Below are 24,470 nucleotides of genomic sequence, written 5' to 3'. Positions count from 1 at the left end.
TCTGCTTCATCACACAGAGCTTTGCTCCGTCTCTACATGTCATTTTATGGTTTCCCTGGTCGTGTTTCCAACTTTGTGCCGAGGCCTGTTGGACGGATGTGGACGTGAAGCGTGTTGTCCACAGAAACACAGCAGCATTTACCAGCAAAACCCTCTCAGACGCCATAATTCACAATATGAAGGTCACACGGGTTCGCCGGGATTCATCCGTCTCTTCGGGCTCTCGCTGCACCACATTAATGCCCATTGTTTGTAATGTACAGTTCAAAGACCCCTGTTCCACGTTTATATACGTCTACACAACGTTTGTCACAGACAAAATAGTTTCAACATTTTGATCAGTCTTTACTCATTTATTATAAAATAATTAATTAGTCGATTCATGAAAAACCCAAGCTGCACGCTGCATAAACACACCGGCATTAATATCATGATCCAGTACGTTTGATTTTGTGACTGTTCAAAGCTCCAGCTGCAGAACAACGCGTTCTGAAGCTGCTCTGACTGCTGGCACATTTAAGAGGTATATGTGGAAAACAAGTGTGTAAAACCACTTAAGGGAATCGTTGACATTTCCAGTTCGAGCCTGTTATTTTGTTTTGTGTGTCGTCTGGAAAAACAGCCTGTCTGTGTTATTGAGACCAGCGGAAGAAGCTTTACATCCATTTGGTTTCAATATAAACAATCACGCCGACAAGCCACTTAGTGAAGTGTGGCTTCGCTCAGTGGGGCTGAGTCTGCTCAAGAAAGATAACAGATTGAAATCCATGTGCTCCAACGTCAGCTGCCGTTCACCATTCATGTATGTGCAGTTGTTTGTGTTGCACACTCCTCATAAAAACATGTTTATTCGTCTTTTACTGGGTTTAAGGAGGAACGCATCACTCTGCTCTTATTCTGGGCTTATTGAAAACACATTCAAACATTCATTTCTTCTCAAGCTGTTTTTCACCCATTGTGTTGGAGTGAGGCTCACACGGTGCTTTCGTTCTGCATCATCAGAACTCGGAACCTTCATCCTCACGGCCTCCAAGTCATTGGAGCGTGGATGAAAAACAAGCAGCTGTAGCTTCCATTTAACTTCACGATGCTGATGATGGTCCAAAGACATTTTTATTCACTGTGACCCGATGGACAGTGGAAGGAAGAGTCCTGACTCGTACATTTGACAGGCTTTGAGGCCACTGTGCTGCTGAGAACACTGAGCTTCAGCATTTGCTCCGACCTCTGCATCGCCACAGAGCGTCATTGTGGACGTCTGCACACTGCTCCTCACCCTTTGTGGCCCGGCCTTTGTTCTGAGGTGCCATGAGAGTTGTGGGATCTTACGTCTCATACACGGCGCCCTAACATGAGAAAAACATACAATATTTACATGCACCTGAAAACACAAAGTGTGTTATTGTATATTTAATTCACCTGACCAATCAAATTGATATTATTGTTAATTAAAATACACAAAAGGCTCAGCTACCATGTGTCTGAAGTAAAAAAGGTCCTTTGAAATAGTTGTTTACTGTAACTACAGTAATTAGTGTTTTGGAGACAGTTACAGTCAATGCTGCACTGTTTTCTCAGGGTCTGTGGAATCAGCGCGTTATGAGCTCTGCCTATAATTAGAAGGTTTAACAGTGAAAAAGTGCAGCGCAGTGAATGCGCCGTTGTAGTGCAGCTGCAGAAACAGTCGCTTTGAGCCTGGCCCAATTCTCAGAGCAGCAGCAGGTTCCAAACATCATCAGATTCAGGAGCGTGAATGCTAACGGTCACCGTTTCCGTGCATATGTGACTTCGCTGCACCTCCAAACAGAGCTGAGGGTTTAAAGCCCAGCTCTGCAGCCGTGGGAGCGAAACGCTGATGTCAGCATGTTCACAAGCCGACTCTGACAACGCTAATGAGGACGCGTTGAGCAGGTGAAATGTCTGCTGTGGCTCCGATTGTTATGGAGGAGCGCTAATATTTCATTATTAGAGTGACTGAGCCTGAAGGGAGGGTCATTAGTTTGCATAATCGGTCACACTCCAGAGTACCTGACATAAAAACACTGACCTGATTAGTAGCAATGCAACTGTTCACCAAATGTTGTCTTGTTTAATTATAGAGAAAGCCCGACACGTGAGACGAAACACTCCAGAACCTCCAGCAGAACCAGGTTGAGGGTGGGGGCGGCCATCTGCCTCAGCTGGTTTAGAGAAGGGGATGAGGAGCTAAACACAAGCAGCACACGGTCAGTTTTATACAAGGGATGGTGATGACAAATGTTAAATTTATATTTTATGTTCCACATTTATCACTTGTCAAAGCAGATAAAGTACTCTACTTTCATTTTAAGTATGAAACCTTCTCACATACTTCCCATAGCATTTTGTTGCTCTCAAAGTATCTCCTCCGGAGCAGAGAATTCAGATTCACGTGTCAGAGGACGGTGGGCTCGTTGTATCACAGGCCACTTATGACCTCGCTGGATGAAACACTCCCACACGTTAGAGAATGCAAATCAAAAACAGAGACAGAAAGACAGAAACCCAAATCTGCAGTCACAAGGCAGCGGCGCAAAACCTTCATGTAGATGTCACCGGATCCACGAGGGCATCGTGGAGAAGAGTCTGTGTGCGCGCGACAGCAGCCGGAGCGATGAGCGAGAGGAAGAGGAGGAGGAGGAGGACCCCCTGCTGGGCCTCCTCCTGCACCAGCAGCTCGCAGCTCCCCAGCAGGCATCAACTACTACATAGCGGGGTGTCAAGCTTTAATACTCCCAGGGGCAGGTTCGGTTTTAAATATGGGGCAACTCTCAACTTCTGCGATTTCTCACAGTCTGACACATCACACGGAGGAAGGAGCACTCACACATGAAAAGGATTTCACCATTTAATTAAAACTGATTGTCAGGAGAATAATACACAAAATTGTGCTTGTTGCACATAAATGCAGTTATTCTGATGGATTTTATTTCATTTATAGATATATTTATATATACACACACACACACTGTGTATCACTTATGTACAAATGACATAAAATATTGCAATGTGAGCTGCAAGTCAACAGACTGTAGCTCACGTTGAAATCCGTGACTTTCAGTCTTACACTGATGTAACCAACGCAGTTGGACACTCGCACAGATGTTTGTTACAACTACGTGCTGCAGGGTTACTGCCTCAAACGACTGCATTTGTGATTCATGGATGGATTATTGTGTGTGCTTGTACATGCCTGTTATTAACAGTGAGTGTACGAAGTGATTGCGCGACCAGCTCAGTGACAATTTTACTTGATGCTCCCGAGCGGAGGTGGAATATTTATTCTGAAATATGCAGCGATAATTTCGACACCCAGCACCTTAGGAGAGAGTTGAGAAGTTAAATAAAAAAAAAACACAGTAGAACACTGCCACCTTGTGGAGGAACACGGCCAAGCGCCCTCCGCTTCTCCCATTCAAACATTTTCCCTGATGCCACTTCAACAGCTACTCAAGTGATAGGGACTGATTTTTCCTCATTCTCGTTTACTGGCAGTGAAAAACTACACAACGTGTGGAAGCAAACGCTACCTGTGTGATACCGTCGCCTACAGGAACTAAACAAGGTCTGAGAGGAAGATGCTTTAAGGCACATTAACACACTTTTTACACAAAGTGTAAGAAGCTGTGGGCTTCAGCGCACGGACAGAACCATGGCAGCGCCATCCACAGGCCAGAGGATCCGGTGCTTGTTCTCCTGTGTTGTGATGCACGTTGTGATAAAATGTTCTGCTTGTGAGTCATTTTCCTAAACACAGGTGATGCCACAGCCAGTGATTAAGCTCCGTTTGCCAAGTAATCAATAGGCAGTAATCTACATGATTGGATAGAGCCCTGCAAGAAAGCAACCCTTAACGTCTTAATGAAACTAGCACGAGTGTGAACTGTTGTGACCACTTTGAAAACAGCCTAATTTGACAATCTTCGCTCCTTCGGTGGCAGTATACGACCTCCATCCTTACATTCAGCGCTGCGGGCGACCCGCTCGCTCGGCCTCGGCGTTCCGTCCTGAAACGCGAGCTCTGCTGGGCTCATACGGGCGGCAGCACCGCAGAGTCCTGGTCGGCCTTCGCGGCCGGCAGCTCGTATTTGAAGACCACGCTGAACAGCTTCCCTCCCAGCCGGTCGGCCAACCACGAGTTCTTGATGACGGCCATCTTGAGGCTCTCGCACCTCAGCATGGCGTAGTAGTTGGTGTGAATGGCTCGGCCCATTCCCTCGATTATCACCAAGTCGGTCTTACGCTCCCGCACGACCATCGCCAGGACTTTGTCCAGGCGGCTGGAACGAGAGAAGCAGGGGGTGAAGCCTCAGCTATTTCCCTACAGAGTACATCTAAAAACATTTTCATCTGATGAACAGGTTATTGATTATGGAAATGTACTTTTTTTGGCTTAATGAGTACTCGACGGCTGCACTCCAGTAATTTAGTTCCACACTTGCACAAAATCGGTTGCCTTGACTTTTAAAAAGGAGGAAAATCAAATGCAGCAGGGACTAAGTGGTCCCAACATTTACTCCTCCACTTAAATATCACACCAAAGCAGGTATTAATCAAAAGTATTGACAAGCTGAGGAATGAGGAACGCTTTGTTTTAAAAAGGGCAAATTACCAACCTGAGATCCAGGCAGGGAGAACTGGAGCCACTCTGTACCAATGTCAGCCTGTCCTCCTTCAGACCAGCCCTGCAGCCGCAACAACGACAACAACAACAGGTCACTACAAAAAAGGCTCTACGCTGGTGATTCACAGGAACAAACAACAAAAACTTTACTCAGAACTTAAGTCGGAAAATGTTTCTTCGTCCCCTTTCATTCCGAACCCTTCACTACTCACTGAATCACTGGATCCATAGCAGCGATTCTTTCAGTCAATATTTGCAGTTCGCCATTGGTTACATCATTTAAAGCAGGACCAGAGTTGCTGGCCAACACAACCTGCATGTGGACGGGTAGAAGATTTGAATTAACATTTCATAACGTACAGGTTTTTACTTCTTCATCATGTTGCTGCAGCTTCCTACCTCGGTTCCTCTGGAGAGAAGCTCTCTGACAAAAGGCATCACGCCTAGAATGATGTCCATGCCACTATTGTCTACGAAAAACAAGGCACACCTATGAGGAGGACCCTGCAAGAGAAAACCAGGGCAGAGTCAAGCCCTAATCATCAGGAGCTCAACACATAAAAAAAACATAACAGTGTCAGATATGATTAACAGTTCTCAAATCAATTCATTAGGCCCTTTCAAACACCAAAGTGCTGTACCCAGCTACTCAAATGTAAAAACAGTTGGTAACAAGCCGTCATGTGTGATTTCTCTGCCTGCTGCAGGCAGCGTCAGGATCAGCACGTGTGTTCTTGCTACCGCCACTTTCTTAGGATACAAAATCTTTCTATCAATAATGCTGCAGTGCACAACAAATGAACACGCAGAGAGGCCGACCTTTAGTCTCTCCAGCCACTGGTCGTACGAATCAATAAGCCACGGCCGCTCTGAGAGGAGAGCAGAAACACAAACCCATTTTGAGTAATCGTGATTCAATTTTATGTGTGAAGTAGTGGTAATGAAAATAGTATAACTTAATACCTTCCAACTGTTTTTTAGCCTCCTCAAAGCCAAACTCAGGATCAGATTCTAGAACACTGCCAGATATCAAGACAAAACATTAAGATTAAAACTAGAGGATTAGGACGTTCCAGCTGCAGAAGCAAACTGACTGCACTCACTCTGACACGGCCTTGGCTCCCCAGTCGAACACATTCCCAGCCAGGACGCCCCTGACCAGGGCAAACTGTCTCTCCTCCCAGCTCAACTTCTCCAAGGAGTTCACCGCCTTCTGGTAGTACTTCAGAGCCATGTCGTTCTCCCTCTGTTTAACCTACAACAACATGGACAAGCGGTTAGGTTACTACAGGTGATAAAAAAAAAAGAGATGGGACAAAGAGAGAAGACTCAGACCTTAGAGTAGGGATCAGGAAAGTTGAACTCGTTTAAACAGTGTTCCCTCGTGTCCAACAGACTTCTGACAGTGAGAGACCCGTAAGCACTAGGCGAGAAGAGATGCTCTACATTAGCCAGAGAGGAACACGTACACGCAGCAGGGCTGGGGCAGCAGATGGAGCTACTGTGGAGCCTAGATACTTGGATGCTGTGTTAGAGAAACCCTCCTAAAGGCTCACACATGCACACCACCTGACCTAACATCACTGCACTCTATTTTACTAAGTCAACGGCACAATTAACATAAAGAACGTTCATGCTTTTCCTAGTCATTGATGAAGGGTGTGAACAGTTAAAGCGAGTTCGTGTGTAACTATGTAGATTAGAAAGCGCTCTCACAAAGGCTGGTAGCGGAGGGTCTGGAGCTTGTGTCTGTACTTCTGGCGGAACTTCTCAGCTCGCTCTGCCGCCTCTGGCAAGTCAGGCTGGCTCGCCACAGCTCTTTTAACCACCTGCTCCAAAACAAGTCATCAGTCTGGTTCACAACCTCCGAGGCGTCAAGCACTGAATATTCTTTTCATAATATACAAAACAGTGTGAATTGATGATGAATTGTTTTTATGCTACAACTCTTTATTTTATCTTTAAACTACCATCTCACCCCGTCCAGGGCCTCTTCGAAACAGTAAAGCCAGTACTCGCGGGCCTGAGCATCCTCTGTTAGGTCCACCGTGTCAGGGATGTAAGAGGATGGGTCCTGCAGTAGAGGCAGATTCACCAGCTGTCTCTCCAGACGGTCCATCTCCAACATGTCAAACTAAACACAAAGACGGGGAGGGGGGGGGGGGCATACACGATGATTCTTCCAGCTTCCACTTAGATGTCAAAGCCGGCTGCAGCTATGTTCAATCTGTGGTATAGTTACAGTAGATTATAGAGACTGCACAAGGAAGAAACAGGAGGGAAGATTCCAGCATGAGTTAATCCTAGAAGCCAGTGGATTTATTAATTTAGGTGTGCAATCAATATTCCATTAAAGGATGGTGAGTGTTTTCAGAAAAAAAGCAGCACACATAAAAGGTTTCTCAAGTGGCAAGTCATTTGTGAGTTTGCGCTAATGAAAATAAGCCATTAAAGACGGGAGGAAAAGCAGGAAGTTCAGAAGTGAGGCTCAACCGCAAATGCTGCAGGTTAACAGGTCCTGATAGAAATATTTTACAGGCCAGCATGCTCAAAGAGGCACACTGAAAAAACAACCAAATTCAGCAACCTATTCAGCAAGAAACAAAACAGCAGCAGGACCTTCAAAGCCGAGCTAAAAATCAGCTCACACGTCCTTGTGGTGAAGAGAAACATGACTAGACACTTCAGTCGAGTGTTTCCAGCTACAGGGCAAGAAGTACGTCATCAAGGCAGGGCACAAAGTGAATCAGGCAGGAGGTACTTACGGAAAACTGAAGGACAGGTTAGGAAGACAGAGGAATGTGTGGAGGGGAAATGAAAAGAAAGATTATCAGACTGCAAAGACTGTGGTGAATCTCTTGAGTGCAGATGAATTAACTTAAATAAAGCCCATATGCAAATATATATAAAAAAAAGTAAGTTAAGATCTAGATTATTTAAAACATTATATGTAACGTAAGGTTTTTGTTTTGTCTCCCCTAGACTGAGGTGTGAAGTGGCACTCTGACAGTCCGTTTGCCTTTACTTCCTCTATGAACTCACCGTTCCACTGCGCGCGCGCTGCATAGGGTACATGTCTGGAGAAACGCTCATCAAACCGGAACTTCCAGCATAATTCTCACCCCAACTGTACTGGTTTGGATCTGGAACACGGAGTGTTTTGACATTTGTAATGCACGACATACAAGAGTTTACACACATTTTGGCAGTGGTCTCCTTTAGCAATGGGTTTATGATAAAAAAAGAAAAATGAGCACATTCACGTGTGAAGTAGAAAAACTTCAAAAAAAAAAAAAACTACAAAAATCTGCTTCCTGCTAGACTAAAAGCGGAGTTTGTGTGTAGTTTTCTTTTTCTTACTGTCTTCCTCTGCTCCTTTAAGAAATGCTCCTATTGCTCCCAGATAACCTTCATGCCTGAGGAACAGGGCCTGAACTTCACCCTACAAGAAAAAAAAAGAAGGTAATGACAGAAATCTGGGTGACAGGTGAAACTTCTGACTCATCTGGTAACAAATTATTTTTTAACAGGACCCAGACACAACGGTGGGAAAACATAACAAAATATACTGTATATAAACGTGTGGAACAGAGCACCACGACATTAGACTCACTGTAACTAAGTGTGGCAGTGAAGTTTATCTTTGTCGGTGCCGGCAGTGAACAGAGGTACCTTTGTGAAGAAGTTAATGCTGTAGGTGATGGTGTGCATGGTGACAGGGTGTCCTCTGATGAAGAAGCCTCCAAAATAGACCCTGGACAGGTTGTGGAGTTTGGCATAAAGACAGGCCAGCTGCCCAATGTCGTTACTAATCATGTGGAGTAAACTCTTTGCCATGTCTTCCTTAGAAAACTCTGCAGTATTAAACAAAAAAGAATTTCACAAAATAAACATTTTAAGTGTGGACCATGGAACAGAGCTGCATCAACAAAAAAAGTATAAACTAAAGGGTTATACTACATAGCTAATACTAATAGCAGCTGTAGGCAGGGGCTTCAGGCTGTGCAGGTCTCTGGAAAGGTGCCATCCCTTCTTTTCTTGACAGTTACAAAGTCAGCACGTGGATGAAAAAAAAAAAACAGTTTAACTGGGTAAAAGGTCAGATCAGGTTTTTGCTAAAAATGAAAAGATTACTTCTGCTTTGTCACCAAAACATCATAAAGCTGCAAACATGTTTTTTTTTTGTGACTTTGCTTAATTTACATTTGTCATGAAGCTGCTGATTTGGTTTGGATTCACAACAAGGTCCATTAATAATTAAGGAGGACTGAGTTTAGGGCAACTACAACATAATTTTTTGCCATCTCCTGAGGAAAAACAGGTTGTAAATAGACAATAGGTAATACCATTTAAATGGAGAAATGGTCTGAAATACAATAAAACCTTTGCTTAACGAAGATTCACTGTAAAAAAAAAACTGCTGACAACAGCTGCTGCCATTTAGAGCAATGTAATTAGCATCCTACAAGCTTTCAACAGCCAGTAGGTCTATATAAAGTTATATTAACTCCAAAACTGCAAGAGCAGTCATTTAGTGAGTCATTAGACTGGATACACACAAAACGTTACCTTTGTCAGCAGTTGCAGACTTGCCAAAACTGCTCGCAATAAGATCCCCAGTCAAGCCTAAGGACCCGTAGGACCCTCCATAGATATCTTTGACAAGCATATCAACACTTGTGTGCTGCCCTTTGGAGGCCAGTTGTAATAACTCGTCAAACCTCTAGAAGAGAAAAGGGAAAGTTTGAGTGAACTAAGTGAAGTGGATGTAAAAAATAGAATGAATCATTTAGCAAACCTTCGTTTTGGTGAGCAAGGCTCCGAGGCCCCAGAACGTCCCTCCACCTATTGAGCTTCCTCCTATTCGCTCAAACTTATCCTCTGATTCCACCTTTTGAAGGAAAGAAGAGAAATTAATCCTTAGGGTGAAATAACAATACTAAGAAGCTGGTTTATATAAAAGTGAGTCATCTGGTCAACTTGTAGAATAAAGAGAGAGAGAAGAGATTTTAGTGTCACGTTTACTAACATAAATATTAACACACTGTACATTAAAGTGTAAGAAACAAAAAAAGTGTAAGAAATAAAAAGAAGATAAAATAACTAAATATTTTTATATACGATTAGAATCAGTTGCAGCAAGATAAAAAATGTTTCATAATAATTAACACATTCTTAAACTGATTTTCTTGTCTTTGAATGAAGGAATGCAAAAAAATTTGCTATGTTAGAAATGAACATTTACTAGTATAGCATTTATTATTTGGGATTCCTTTTATGCTAAATGTACGGTCTATATTCAAGAAAATGTTTTTCACAAACAGTATGAATCTATAATAATGAAATATCGATTCTAAACTTTTATAAAAATGCAGTTACTGATAAAATGCTTTGGCTCAACCTCTTCTAACTTCAACCATGCTCCACTGCTCCTTAAAGACCTTCAATAAACATATAGATGTTAAAAGATGAAAGCCTATGCCTCACTAAAGCACAGACTAAACCCTGACAGACATTACCTTGACTATTGACACTCCAGAGCCAATATTTACAAGGAGGTAGGGGAAGATGTCTGGATGAGTTGTCTGAAAGCGGAACTCTGAGTCTGCATGTTTGGCATACACGAAAGCCTCATGGGGAATGTTCCTCAGCACAAAGTTACAGCCCTTGATGAGGCAGGTCATCTCATCCTCTTTGTCCACTCTACCACAATCCAACATATAAAGAGTCCATTAGATTCCTAATTCTCAGCCACAAGTATAATAAAACCAGAGCAAAGGGAAGCCAGATGAAAGGTTACATATTTCTAACCAAGAACATCTGACATTGAGTTATAAGTCACAGATTTCTGTCAAACAAATACCTGTAACTCTACCTCTAACAAATGTTTATGGTATACACAAGTGCTAGTCTGTGAGAATCAGTCTCTTTTCGTGTGTTTGTTTAGCCCAAAAAGTAGCTCCAAAATCTGTCAAGCCAAAAACAAATAGATTTAATTAACTCTATCTAAGCTGTCCTCAAAACATTCGCTGTTGTCCTCTGGGTCAACCCGCTTCACAAGATACAGACAGGATGCTGCTTTGTGTGTGAATGGGCTACAGGGAGAGCAGAGAACCATTGTTTGGAGCAACTTGGTCACCCAGAAAAAGCCAGAAACTTCCCTCCCTTTCCTCTTTTGTTTGCACATGCAGGAGCTACAGTTCACAATAAGTGACAATGCTGGTGAAGAGCGACTGATCAGTTTCTGTACTCACTTGAGTCCCAGTTTCCTCTCGATAAGCTCCTTGAACTTGTGTGCACCTCCACCTGTGGCTTTGATAACTTTGGTTTCTGTGTTGACCAGGTGGTCTTTGATGAAGTCCAAGCACGTTTCAATGTAAGCATTCTCAAACTTGATAAAGTGCAGGCGTGCAGTGACCTCTTCCTGCACTGATATTTCATAAAGCTTGTCACTGGGAGCCTCCTGTGGTGAGACATGAACACAGACCAAAATGTTTCCATACATTAGCACTGCCTTGCTAGTAAAACATGGGCAGTGCATCAGAACAAGACAAGGGCTGTTTAGCATATAGTGGCGATATTTTATCATAGTAAATACAGGCACTGGATTCTTACACTATCATAACAGGAATGTATGTGGAAAAGTGGTAAAATATTTACCTTAGTAGAGTGGTCGAAAGATCGCACTTTAGCTACTTTGTGCTGAACAGTTGAGTAGTACGCAAGCTTTGTTAGCGACCCACCTGTAAGCAAACGATAATGTACATTACCAACCAACAAAATAAGCATTCGCTAAACAAAACACCTTGCAACAGGGCCTAAGCAAGCAATGACAGTGGCGTTAGCTTAACACCGAGGACAAAATCTCATCAGACACAGTTAGCTAGCGGCTAAAGCTAACGTCAACTTGTCAAAGTTGTCCAGGTTGTTGGGCACGCAGCCACTTTAGCTAAAGACAAACCTGTGAGCTCAGCGGACGTCTGTTTGCAAAGCGAACAGACTTTCTGACAAAAACGTCCACTGAGACACACATTCAGACACTCAACATTAGCTATGATTTTACTTTTTGTGAAGCTCCTGCGTTGTGAGAGTATGAGCTGCGGCGGAACATTAGACGCGTTCGCGCAACTGTGACATTAGGAATGAAGGAAACCTCTACACTCCCACGTACCTATGTCTATTGCGAACCGTTTGGCGTTTTCCAAATTGCGGAATATCTCGTCGGGCGGAAGGGTGATGCTTTTATCCATGGTGTGACTACTTGTGCTACTATCAACTCGACCACATTCCGCCATGGTCGGCGATGATTTGACGCTGCCTGATCGACGTACGTACGTGCGTGCCCTCAGCTGTCCAATCAGCATTGACGCACAAACGAGGGCGTGGCTTAAGCTGGAACCAACACAGTGGGCGGAGCAAGCAACTTTAACTATTACCATTTTTTGTAATAGTTATGCAATTTTATTTGTACCCACGTGACATGTATCGTCTTAAATATTACTTCAGTTAAAAAGGTATAAAATCTTTTTTTCATTTAATTTGGACATTTTTCTAACGTAGGCGTTGCAACAGTTTTGTTGCTGCAATGTACAACTGAATGATATAATATGTATCTAAAATTTAAAAAAAATATCTAAAAACAATTAGATGGAAAAGAAAAAAAAACAGTGGTTTGTCTCGTTCAATCATGTTTCAGTAATAACCCGCTTGCTGAGACGCCGCCATAGGGGACGTGTTGCTGTCATGACCTAGCGACTTGTCCAGGGTGCATCCACCTCTCGCCCCAAATGGCAGCCTGGTAGGCGGTCAACTCACACCCGTGACTCCTACCAGGACTAAGCCGTCAAGGTACAGTAAGTGATTGGAAACTCTAAAGACCTAACAATGACAACTAGGAAATGAGAGCTCCTAAAATACAAAACAATACAAAATGGTGCCATATTACTATTTTATTAGGTAAGGAGCTTAAGAAAAGATTTGCAACAAAATTTTGTTTGTTTACGGAACCATTGAATCGACAAAGACTGTAACTTAAAAAGTAAACAGAAAAAACAAAAAGTGAAGATAAAGATAAAAAGCCTTGGTATGTCCTCTAGGAACACAGTTGTATATACACATCTACTAGCATATTTATCACATTTTACAAAATATCTAAAATAAATTAGATGTTTGTGTCTTTATATATGAATTAATTGTGATAACAACATCCATATCAACAAAAATGTCATCATGAACAGGTCTATTACATTTACTTTTGAACACAGAAGCTGATTAGGTTAAAACCTGCACCAATGCATCATCTAAAATGATAGAAAAAACAGAGTACACTCAAACAACTGATACAAGTTTAATTAATTTTGTAAAAATATTATTTAGTTTTTTTAAAACCTTAATTTCATATTTCATACATTTAATTTACATTTCATAATTAAGTCTCAGAACATTCATAACAGTCACAGAAAAAGAAGTAACTACATTTAATGAAAATGAAAACGTCGCCGATCTGTGATATTTTAAAGACTTCTGTACTATGAATAAAATATAAAAAAAGTGAGACCAACTGGTTTCTAACTGGCAACCTTCTGCTCCACCAATTTAGCCGCCAGGCATTGGTTCTTCATTCGTTGCACATTTCATCCAGACTATTAATTGCGTCTTGTTTAGTGAGCATCCTCCATTCACTGGGAATTTCTCCTCTGTTCTGAAATTTTAAGTTGTAGTAGTCCTCCAGTTGGTTTTGAAATCGACACACAAACCATTTCCAGTAAGTCAGCTTGGACTCGTCAGCTGTTATCATCCAAGAAGCATATTTCGCTCCTCCATTTTGATACTGTTTATAAGGAACCCTTTCTTCTGAATCATTACAAGGATAGAAACTTCTGTCACTTGCAACTAACGTGGTGCAGAAATCAATGACCAGATCCACTGTGTGTCTAATGTGCCATCCTTCAACCCCAGATGGTCGATGGAAAGGAACGTTGTGTTTGTCAGGACTGTGATCTTCTAGAGTGTTGGTACAAACAGCTGCACAGAATGGACACTTTTCCCAGCAGCACCTACACAGCTGGTCAATGAGCATCTGATCTGGCTGCAGCCTGAAGGTATTCAATTGATCCAGTGACATGGATCTAATGTCGACAAGCCCTTTCTCTGTCTCTTCTTTAAGGAAGTCAAAATTGTTTATATCACTGAAACTTTGAGATGAGATGGTGTCAAATGTCATGTTATCCTTTAGCAAACTAGAGAACTCCTTCAGCCATGTGTTTACATCTCCTCCCTCTTTAACTTTGTCTGTTGCAGTAGATGAAGCCCGAATCACCAGCGTTTTAATACCATCAACATTTTGTTTGAGTATTTTCTCAGCTTTGTCTTTGTGTTCTGTGAAGATGTATTTCTTTACCTCCTCTTTTATAAATTTCTCCACTTGTTGCTTTGGATTCCGGATGTAAGTGATGAAATCTTCAAAGTTTTCCTTCTTTGCCAGAGACTTCAACACATGTTTCTCCAGGTTCAGTCTGTTCCCATTGAATGCTGGATAATCACACTTCATCACTGTGGCCAGATCAATAGCTGTCTGGTTACAGACAGCCTCAATAGTGGAAACCTTCAGTTTTTCACAGATTAGTGCTCCCAGAACAACAGCAGATGAGCTTCCTTTGCAGTAGCTACTAAAAACACTGTAATATTGGCTTTTCTTGCTATTTACAAAGGTTGCAGCATCATTGTTCTTTTTAAATGTCTCTTGAGACTCTGAAATCCACCTCTTAACTCTATCAAACACAAACAGTAACAGATCAACTGTAAACTCCTTCTTCAGAGCATATTTCCTCTGGGATTCAAATTCTGTCACCTCATCTTTAACAGCTTTTGCCATTTCTTGCAAATATGTTGATGAGTAGCCTCTTGTAGTCAAAGGCTTGCTCTTCAATATTTTATGTGTTTGTTTTTCGGCATTGCCAATAAGAGACCTGATGCAGCTTTGTTCCTCATATGGTAAAACACTTGATGTTTCTAGTTTGATTTGGTGTGTTGAACCATATCCAAACAGTCTTTTAAATAAAGCCCAAGCCTTTGTAATTGAAAATCCTTGCCCCTTTTTGTTCTTTCTTTTATCTTCTAGTTGTTGGCTTGTGTCACAGCCGACCTGCTCTTGTTGTTTATTGGTGGAGACATACTTGCTGTAATCGCCAATCTTTGATATGTTTTTATATTCATCACTGCTTATGGATTGAACTATGAGAGTCGAGTCAATACCAAGATCTTGAAGAACATTAAACTGGTCGTCTTCAAAGTTAATGTCTTGAATAGGTGTTGTATTGGCAGTCAGTTCTGTGACCCAGTCACTCCACATACAGTTGAACTGCTTCTTCAGTTCCTCTTCATCTTTGTCCTTGTCTTTTAACTTGTGAGCAAGTTCTTTGCTCTGTTGGAGCAGCTTGTTCTCAAACTCTGTCTTCTGACTGTCAAGCTTTTTATAAGCTTTCTTCTGCTGGAGAACTTCGTCCAGTTTTCTTTTCACTTCTTTCACTTGCTCATCTTGAAACCCTTTGATTTTGTTTTTGAATCGTTCTTTCCACTGAACCAACATTTCTTTGTCTGTGTTATCTTCAAAGTACTTTTTCATTTCATTTTTGATTTCTTCATATGTTTTGTTTATTTCTTTATAAAGATAACTGGTCTCAACTTTGTCCAATTTTCCATTTTCAATTCTGGTGTGAAGCTGGTTTTCAATGGTCAACATGTTGCTCCTCAGGGTCCAGGTCCAGTTTCCATACTGAACCTCAAGTTTCCTGTACACTATAATTTCCATTGTGTTTTTAAAGCTGAAGACAAAGTTTTCTTGTAGCAGGGCGTTCCACAAGTCTTGGATTTTACCTCTGAACTGTGACAGAGTGATCCCATCAGACTGTGAAGCCTTAGACAGGATGAAATCCTTCAGCTCCTGGACGCTCTCACTGTAACCTGGGTTTGGAGGAGCCATCGGTGGACTTCCCTCCCACAGCTGAGCAAAGTATTTTACATCTGTCTGAACATCGAATGCAATGATGTCACTGAAACACTGTGCATCACTGCCCTCCTCTTTGGCTGCTAGCTGAACCATCTGGTCCAGTTTTTCTTGCAGACGTCTCTTTGCTTCCAGGTTTTTCTCCTTGGCTGTGATGTCTGTAACATTCTGGTGAACAAAGACACAACTTGGAGAAAGTTTGACCTTCTTCATCCTCATAAAAGCCTGAACAACAATCTGCAGAACATCCTGCATCTCAGTTGGATTCTCTCCAAAGATGTTGATGAGCGTCATGTTTCCCAGACCAACAACAAGTGTTGCCAGCTCGTTGTCGTGGTGAAGTGTGTTGTGCCCTTCCAGTTCCAGAGCTCGCAGTCCTTCAGTGTCCACCACTAGAACGTAGTCAAACCCCAGGTGCTTCATCTCCTCTGACACCTTGACCAGCTGCATGAAGGCTCCTTTGGTGCATCTGCCAGCACTCACTGCAAACTGCAGTCCAAACATGGCGTTCAGCATCGTTGACTTCCCGCTGCTCTGAATGCCCAGAACCGACAACACAAAGACTCTGCAGTCGCCCACTTTCCTCCTGACTTCATCTAAAACACTGGAGACCCAAGTTAGAGGCACGTGACCTGCGTCTCCATCCATCAGCTCCAGGGGGTGTCCTGATATCATCAGCTCTGCAGCCAGCTCCGGGTATTTGGACCAGTCGGTCAGAACCTCCTCTGTAGGTTTGTCCAGAGATTTATGGGCTTCATAGATCTGCCCCATTTCTCTAAAGATGTGCTCCAAGCCAAACGTGGCCGACTGAAGCTTCTTGGAGATTTGTTCAAGCTCAGTTTGTTTGGTTTTTAACTGATCTGATTTGCCGTGATTCTTCTTCAGAGCCAAGACCTCAGTCCATTTTTCATCATAGCTTTGGAGAATTGAAGCCAGATCATCAGTAGAAAGAGCGTCTATTAGGATCTGAGTCCATTTGAGAAAATATGTTTTGTCTGTTGCTGGCAGTGAAGACAGACCATGGATGAACAAGTTCATCACTTTACTGTAGGAAGCTTTGCACTGATCTTGTCGTATTTGCTTCAGTTCTTGTTGCTTTTTACATTTTTCTTTCTCAATGTGTCCTTTGAGATGATACAGCTCTTTGTTTATTTTGCACCACTTGTGCCACAGTTCACCTTGATAAAGGAAAAATGTATCTTTGATCTCTGAAACATCCATTTCCTTAAACAAATGCAGAACTTTCAAAGCACTAGATTTTTTGTTTTGATACATGGGCTCATTTTCATCCACTCTGATTCCAGAGACCTCAGCCAAGGTTTCAAGCTGGAAGGATTCATGTGGTCCAGACAAAATATTTCCAGTTATTCTTTTAAACTCTATAGAAACATCTGACTGACTTCTGTCTTTCAGACCTATTTTGTATTTTCCTTTTCTTGTCTCAAAAGCATCACAGCTGTCATCCACAATAAGACAAATCAGGGGTTTTTCAGACTTAAGGAGGGCTTTGATGATTGAACTGCCTTTGTCTCCTTTCTTCAGTGTTGGTACCAGAACAACGTTGACTGAAGACTTTTCAACCAGTATGTCTCGCTGCTGTTCAAACTCTAAAGCGTCTCCATGGAGGTTACAGAAGGTGATGCAGTCAGTGAAGGCATCGTTGGCTTTCCCAGCAGGACAGTACCAGGCGATCTCTACCACGCCGTCCATCAGCAGCCGGCTCTTGGTGCTGCCTGCACAGTTTCTGTGGAAGAAGGTGCTGTGACGCTCGTTGATCAGGTCGTTCATCAGCTGAGACTTAGACACTGACAGAGAACCCAGACGCAAGAACGACACCATGGGGGTCTGAGCTTTGTAGACGGGGACACTCTTCATGGTGACGCCATCTTTGGTTGATGTCTTCCATGTTTTTTTGATTTGTCTGAACGTCCAGAGAGGAAACTGAACCTCACCTGTTAGTGGGTGAGGAACCAGCAGAGGTAACGCGTACTGACACTGGGAGAGTTTAGTGACCATGTTCTGCTGAAGGAAGCTGTCTGAGCAGTGGAACACGGCCATCTGAACGTCCATCGGATGAACATGAGTCTGTTTTAACTGATCAGGTTCAACACTGACGCTGTAAAAATCATCATCATCACTTTCATCTGTACCTACTGTTACGGTTCGGACCACGGAATTTCTCACCTCAGGACATTGTTGTTTTACAGGGATGTATCTGGCTCTGTAGTCTAACATCATCAACCGCTGAATAAATGTACAAGCTAGATCTTTCTCAAATGTCTCATGGTCAGGTTTCACAGATGAACCAATCATAAGAAAATTAGCAGGAGACATCTTCTGTTCAAGTTTGTCTTGAAGATGAAGTCTGTTGAATATTGCCTCGGTTTCTTCCTGATACTGCTTCTTCATGTTGGTGTCACTGGAAAATGTCACTGTAAATACATTCATACATTATGCAATAAAACTTTACTCAATAAAACTATTTATATGACAATTAAACATAAAATATATTGCTGGTTCAATATTTATAAATCAAGAAAATGTGTTTAGTTTAATATGCATCTTTTGTTATTTAGATTTTGTGGCATATTTGTACAATTTTAATTGTTATTAATTTCATTTAATGAATTACCTTCTGTGGTAACTGAGGAAACTGCCTGCGATGTTTGGCTTTTGTCCTTCAGTTCATCCGTCTCATCTGTGGAGCATTTACTCACGTCATGTCCGTTGTTTCTATCTTCTTTTTCTGTACTGTCCTCTCCACAGTCAAATTCTACATTACAGTACATACAGTACACTACTTTAGACGTTGTATGAAACATAAGCTAGATTTGAAATTGTGAAAGATTTACTGTAAAATCTTTGTCTATTTTTCAAAACTGTTACCTTTCTCACTAGTTGTAGAAGGCGCCAGAGTCCTAATGTTGGATTCTTCCACTGTGTGACTTTTTTTATATGGTCCACACTAATCAGATGATCAATTAAAATTTAGTTCAGAACATTAGAGTTACAGTAAAACTACAACACCTTTACTTTTTAACATAGTGTAATAAAGCCATCTTTCTACTTTCATATAATTTGACTTAGAGAAAAGGATTAAAATGTGTACTTGTATTGTGTTGTCCTCCACATTGTCGTCCAACTCCTCTACTGCAGAGCAGTGTAAGAAACAGAAGTTTAGGTTTAAATATTGACAGTATTACTTAGCTAATTTTATTATTGAATTTTATATTTGCAAAAAAACAACATTCAGGTAGAATAAAAACTCATAAAAGACTCAGAAGCGTTTTCTTAATTTGTGCCAACAGGAGATATACCTATAATAGTCCCTGATGATGTGATGGTAGTAAATATTTGATTATGGTATTAAGGTGGATAACTTTTAATAGTTAAGTTACAATAATATTTTTTTATTCATTATAATATTATTTTATCATACAATATGCCATCTTTCATTCTTTTATGTTTACAATTATTAGATATAATACATTGAAAGTTTTCACATTCCTACAATAGTATGATTATTGTTATACTTTTTTTCAATCAAACCAGTTTGTACATGAACACATACTCTCTATGTACTTAGTAGTGAACTTGTAAAGAAATAATTTGAATAATCAGAATGTTTACCAAGTTTTAGTTTAGAATAATCCACATTCTACAGAATTAGAATTAATAAGCAATAAATCTAATTTATTGGTTTTAGCACGTTTGATTAAAATATTGACTCTGACACTCACAACAATGAGCAATTTAGAAATTCTAATCAACGTGGCTACATGTTTTAGTTTATGTATTTAAAAAAATAAACCTCAGTACCTCACCTTGAGTTGATGTAATCATTGAATCCATTTTTACTTCTCTGTGGGCTTTGGGCTCCAGTTGTTGTTTCTGCTCCTTGTGTTCATCGATCATCTTGTGAGCTTGTGAGTCACAGCTGTCAGGACATGAGACAGTGACTCCTCCCCAAAGGTTTGTTCCAACCACTGCAGTCCTGATTTGTAATGTTCAGCATGAGGACCGTTGAGTACCAGCAGTACGAAGGCGTGAACTTTCTGATTTAATGGGACCTCTTTCAAACCGAGCATGTTAATGACTGAGATCCTTCAACCACACAGATCATAGAGTCTGGCTGAAAACTGCTCCGTTTGTTCATTATGGTCTATTAAGATGTTGTTTGGTCCAGTGTTAATTGATGATGTGTCACCAATTACAACAAGAGTGAGTTCAGGCACAACTGGAACAAAAACATGTTTAAACCATTAAAGCCAGAATAATTTAGTTGTTTTTATTCATTCTAAAAGGTAAAATGTCACATTCTGAAGATGTTAAACCTGTGTCTGTTGTCTCTTCAGACTGGTCACTAACACTGGCGACACCATCTTTGTCTTCATCCATCTGTTCTGTTTGGTTCGAAAATCAGAGGTTTAGTTAATATGTTTTCATGATTCTGTATAGATTTTATTTAGGTTTGTTAAGGTTTGTCCAGAACATAATTTAATGAGTTCACCTTTTTCATTTGGCACAGTCCTAACTTCTGACTCCTTTTCATCTGTTGACTTGTCACAGTTTTCCATCTCCATCCTCTCTGTCCTTATCTGTTGTAAAGTCATTATAAAATGTAATCGAAATAAAATCACAGAAATTCATATAAGTTTGTTTATACAGCAACAAATCATTTCGTGGCTATTTTAAGGTAGTCCATAATCCACTGAATTCTATTGCTATAAAAATGTAAAGTAAACTCACCTTTTCTCTCCTGGTGTGGTCTGGTTAGAATTAAACTGAGCTGCTTTTTATAGTGGTCTCAAAAAGAAAAGTGAAAGTACTGTGTAACAGTAAGTTCTCGTTTACCTGAAATCATGTGACTTTAAAGTCAAAGTCAGATTTTCTTTTTGTCAGTGTACTCTATCAGAAATACACACAAACTGAAATTGCAAAGCTCTGTAAGGCTGACAGTGCACAATATACCAAAATAACATGATGATTACACTATTATAAAACATGTGCACCCCATAACCTGCAAAGTGGTAGGATCTCTGGGCTGTTCACCGTTTTCCTGTTTTGTTTTTCTCCCTTTTCTCACCATACCACACCCACTTCCCCTCTTTCCCTCCATGAGCATAAACAGTAATGAGATCAGTTTTCCACACCTGTGCGTTACCTTCTGCTTCCCTTCAAATGCCCCCAGAGGGTATATAAAAATACAGACAGATGCGTCTAGGGGTGTGTTCCAGAAAGCAGGTTATGTGACATACCCAGGTAAGTTTGAGGGTAAGTTAGTGATTAACCTCAGCTTTCGGTTCCAAAAACAGAGGCAACCTTCAGGCTGTGTATGTAACCATAGCAACTGTATGATTCGGGGTAAGTTCGTTTCGGACGTTACTGAGCAGGGCGTGTCCGTTTGATGACGAGCCCGTGGACGTGGAGGCGCAGCTTATTAGAGTTTTTTTCCACTGTAAGAGGCTCATAAGGCCACCTATCGATGTTTTGTCATATCCTGATGATTATTTGAAGGAGTGTTATCGCTCATTATCGCTTATGTTCGTTATATTTCACGAACCTTTTGAAACCTTTAATTTCAAACATAACAAACCGCGGGTCTGCACTTACCACAGAAAGCATTCTGTGCGTAGCTCTTTCTTTTGCATCAGGACATTTTTGTATAATTTGGGCCGCACTGAAACAGTTCCTTAACACTTTTGTACAGTTCCCTGACCACAAACATCCGTGTCATTAAGGAAGATTCCACAGGGTGACAGGTTTGTCCTTTCTATGATTATCTACAACACATATTTTAATACGTACACCCCAGACGCACTGCACACACACACTTTCCGTATTATTTTATTACTTTCAATTTCAGGGTTTCCAAACGTGATTGGGTGCATCGATAGCACCCACATTCCTATTAAAGCTCCTTCAGTCAATGAGGGAGACTATGTTAATAGGAAGTAATTTCACAGTATCAATGTGCAGGTAACTAATATTTCCTGTTCAGAATCTTTTGGTTTAAAGACCATTAAACTCATTACTGTTACCATTAACTAGGTAATATGTGATGCAACCCATCTCATCACTAATGTTGAAGCCAAATGACTAGGTTCAGTTCATGATTCCAGACTCTTCAGGGAATTATCACTATGTCACATGTTTCAACAGGGTATGTTGTAATTTACACAAGTTCATGTTTTTACTGTATTGTTTTACACATTTCAATCATTGTAGGACACTACAATGGCTACTTGCTGGGGGACAAAGGGTTTTCTTGTCTGCCCTATTTAATGACACCCTACCCTGAACCTAAGCCTGGACCAGACATACGGTTCAACCGGGCCCACAGCAGAACACGGCCAAGGTGGAGATCACCACAGGCATCTTGAATGCGAAGTTCCAGTGTCTGCGTGGCCTCAGGGTCAGTCCAGAGAGGGCATGTGACAATATAGTGGATTGTGTTGTCCTTCACAACTTTGCCACGATACGAGGAGAGCCACCCTCCTTGTCCTGCTGAAGAGGACCAAGAGGATCCAGTAGAGAACCAAGCAGACCAGAGATGGAAGACTCATGATTTGTCAGAAAAGGTTCCTGCAGCAAAGCATTTGTCATTTCTTCCGTCATCCATCCATTTTCCAAGCCGCTTATTCCCTAATGCGGGGTCACGGGAGCCTAACCCAGCTGGCTATGGGCGAGAGGCAGGGTACACCTTGGACGGGTCGCCAGTCCATTGCAGGGCAACACACAGAGATATACAACCATTCACACACACACTCACACCTACGGGTAATGGAGAGAAGCCAATCAACCTAATGCACGTCTTTGAACCCAGAGAGAACCCACGCAAACACGGGGAGAACGTGCAAACTCCACACAGAAACGTGAATTAAACCCAGAACCTTCTTGCTGTGAGATAATGGTGCTACCCACCACACCGTGCCGCCCTTCTTCCGTCATGTCCTGAAAAATAAAATGGACTATTATTTACATTGCTTCACACAACCACACTTTAAATTGTAAAATAATGTTCAGATGAAGTCCTAACCTTAAGGCCATGCTCCAGTATTTTAATTTCAAGTGTAGCATTTTTAATAGCCAGTCTCTTCTCCTCTATTTGAAGCTGTATAAGGTCCATCTCTACATCTCTCTTTTTGATTTGTTGTTGAAGATGAACCCTATACAGCTCATTTGCTGGCAACTATGAAGGCATTAAAAGGGGGGAAATATTTTAGCAGCACTGTCCAATTATGTCACAGCAGAAGGGGTCTCTTCATCTTTATCCTACAGTGGAAATATGCAAGTATATTTTATCTGTCAATAAAACAACATAAAATTTAAATGCAACAAATCACTTACACATGTCACAAACTGTGTGCTTTCTGGAGGGTCCAATAATACATTCTGTCCATCAGTGACTGCAAGACAATGCAACCCATAAGATGAATGTGAAATAAAGTCAGAGTACTATAACATTGTAGAAGCCTATGCAGCATATGCAGTTAAATAAAACAAGCCTACATACTACTGTTAAGCAGATTCAGAAATCCTAGTGAAAGAGACAGTAGTTGATTTAAAGTCATAAAACAATCATATAAATTAGTACTACTGTGGTAAACTTACATTTCATGTCGTGGGAGGTGGTGTGGGTACCCCCAGGTATGCCATTGACCACTGGTCGCCCTTTATTTAGGGACAGAGCAAGCTCCTCAGATGGGGTGAGGGGAGGTGGTGGTGCCCCCCACCTGACGAGCCTCTGCCTTCTTTCTATTAGCTACATTACAGAAAGAATATGTTAAACATGTTTAATACATAGATCATGTAATTGTGTAATCAAATCTTACCTTTTTGTAGGATTTTGTGTTTCATTTTGACTTGGGACAGAGTTCTTCTTGCTCGAGAAGGATTACACCTTATTAAACAAGAATATTACTATAATCCAATATTATTCTAATATTGTGAAGTTAATAGTACAAACAAAGTGCAAGTTATGTTTAATTTTCCATCGCAATAAAAGAGGAGAGGGTAACAAAAAAAAAATAAATTCAGGCATTTAGTCTGTCAGTTATATTTCGCCAAGCCAACTCTCTCTCACTTGCTAATGCAGCTGTGTTGCTTTTTCTAATGATAATTGTCTTAAATTCCTCATACGCCAGCATTAAAACCTCCAACTCCGCCTCTGTAAAATATGCTGCCCTTTTATTGTCGCACCGGTTTTCCAATGTCTTTATATATACGCCGTGCACGTGGGTTAACTCTGGGTCACCGACAGGAGGTAGATTAACCTAACTCTTATCAGGTGTTTTGGAACCGACATACTCGGGGTAAGCAGGTTCTGGGTTAATCAACCCAGAGTTCAGGGTTTAGCAGAAGGTTAATCAACCCTGATTTCTGGAACACACCCCAGGACGACAAGTGGGAAATTTTGTGGCACCAGAGATGTTAGAGATAAGTTAGACCAGGGGAGGAAGGACTATTAGTGATGAATTATCAGTAGTGATTGTGTGCAAGAATTGCATCAGAGCAGTCTGACCAAACCCTCACTTATACGTGGTTGTTCAGGATCACAGTCCATGTTTTTTTCTTAAATAAAAGTTATTTATTCAAAGGTGTGTAATTAGTAGCTGTGATATGGCAAATATGTTTGATAGTCAGATGTTACTGACGTTGTATTTTGTGCTTCTGCTCTTCTTTGTGTTTTACCACACTGGGGAGACATGTTTGTCATTTTGTTAACACAAAGGTTTTGATTTAAAATCATTTGTTTAAAAGACAAGTAAGTTATTAAAGGTCAAATTGTTAATAATCATCTTTGATGTGGTGGATGCATTC

At 41.2% G+C, this 24,470-nt stretch overlaps 2 protein-coding genes and 2 long non-coding RNA genes across 6 annotated transcripts; all 4 read right to left on the bottom strand.

The window, feature by feature from the left end:
* Positions 1-354: 354 nt before the first annotated feature.
* Positions 355-2,616, bottom strand: LOC129604153 (uncharacterized). The gene is made up of 3 exons (XR_008694815.1): positions 2,351-2,616; positions 2,048-2,205; positions 355-1,346 (listed from the first exon to the last, which is right to left on the bottom strand). It is a non-coding gene; the product is annotated as an uncharacterized LOC129604153 (long non-coding RNA).
* Positions 2,617-2,852: 236 nt separating this feature from the next.
* On the bottom strand, positions 2,853-11,969 carry pank4 (pantothenate kinase 4 (inactive)). 2 transcript variants are annotated; one of them, XM_029150297.3, is made up of 19 exons: positions 11,814-11,969; positions 11,303-11,385; positions 10,897-11,105; positions 10,162-10,345; positions 9,441-9,533; positions 9,212-9,365; positions 8,315-8,496; positions 8,003-8,084; positions 7,685-7,785; positions 6,621-6,776; positions 6,359-6,471; positions 5,978-6,065; positions 5,746-5,897; positions 5,606-5,661; positions 5,462-5,511; positions 5,042-5,146; positions 4,855-4,955; positions 4,635-4,703; positions 2,853-4,298 (listed from the first exon to the last, which is right to left on the bottom strand). In XM_029150297.3, the coding sequence occupies exons 1-19, from the start codon at positions 11,935-11,937 to the stop codon at positions 4,049-4,051; spliced, it is 2,352 nt and encodes a 783-aa protein (XP_029006130.1). In that variant the 5' UTR covers positions 11,938-11,969; the 3' UTR covers positions 2,853-4,048. The 2 variants fall into 2 exon arrangements, 1 of the variants encoding a protein (XP_029006130.1); XR_008694790.1 differs by having other exon boundaries at positions 4,237-4,298; positions 4,793-4,955.
* Positions 11,970-12,975: 1,006 nt separating this feature from the next.
* LOC129604133 (interferon-induced very large GTPase 1-like) lies at positions 12,976-19,514 on the bottom strand. Of its 2 annotated transcripts, XM_055509090.1 has the most exons (5): positions 19,472-19,514; positions 18,757-18,797; positions 18,534-18,612; positions 18,280-18,345; positions 12,976-18,079 (listed from the first exon to the last, which is right to left on the bottom strand). In XM_055509090.1, exons 1-5 carry the CDS (start codon positions 19,497-19,499, stop codon positions 13,260-13,262), a joined length of 5,034 nt encoding a protein of 1,677 aa, XP_055365065.1. In that variant the 5' UTR covers positions 19,500-19,514; the 3' UTR covers positions 12,976-13,259. The 2 variants fall into 2 exon arrangements, with proteins under 2 accessions (XP_055365065.1, XP_055365066.1); XM_055509091.1 differs by lacking the exon at positions 19,472-19,514 and having other exon boundaries at positions 18,280-18,420; positions 18,757-19,444.
* Positions 19,515-19,812: 298 nt separating this feature from the next.
* Positions 19,813-20,665, bottom strand: LOC114855359 (uncharacterized). Its single transcript, XR_008694791.1, has 4 exons — positions 20,397-20,665; positions 20,158-20,245; positions 19,982-20,045; positions 19,813-19,884 (listed from the first exon to the last, which is right to left on the bottom strand). It is a non-coding gene; the product is annotated as an uncharacterized LOC114855359 (long non-coding RNA).
* Between the last annotated feature and the right edge of the window lie 3,805 nt (positions 20,666-24,470).

The sequence above is a fragment of the Betta splendens genome, chromosome 5 (assembly GCF_900634795.4).
Source record: "Betta splendens chromosome 5, fBetSpl5.4, whole genome shotgun sequence".
Lineage (NCBI taxonomy): Eukaryota > Metazoa > Chordata > Actinopteri > Anabantiformes > Osphronemidae > Betta > Betta splendens.
Note: the sequence above shows the minus strand (reverse complement) of the source record. Positions and strands in the feature narration are given on the sequence as shown.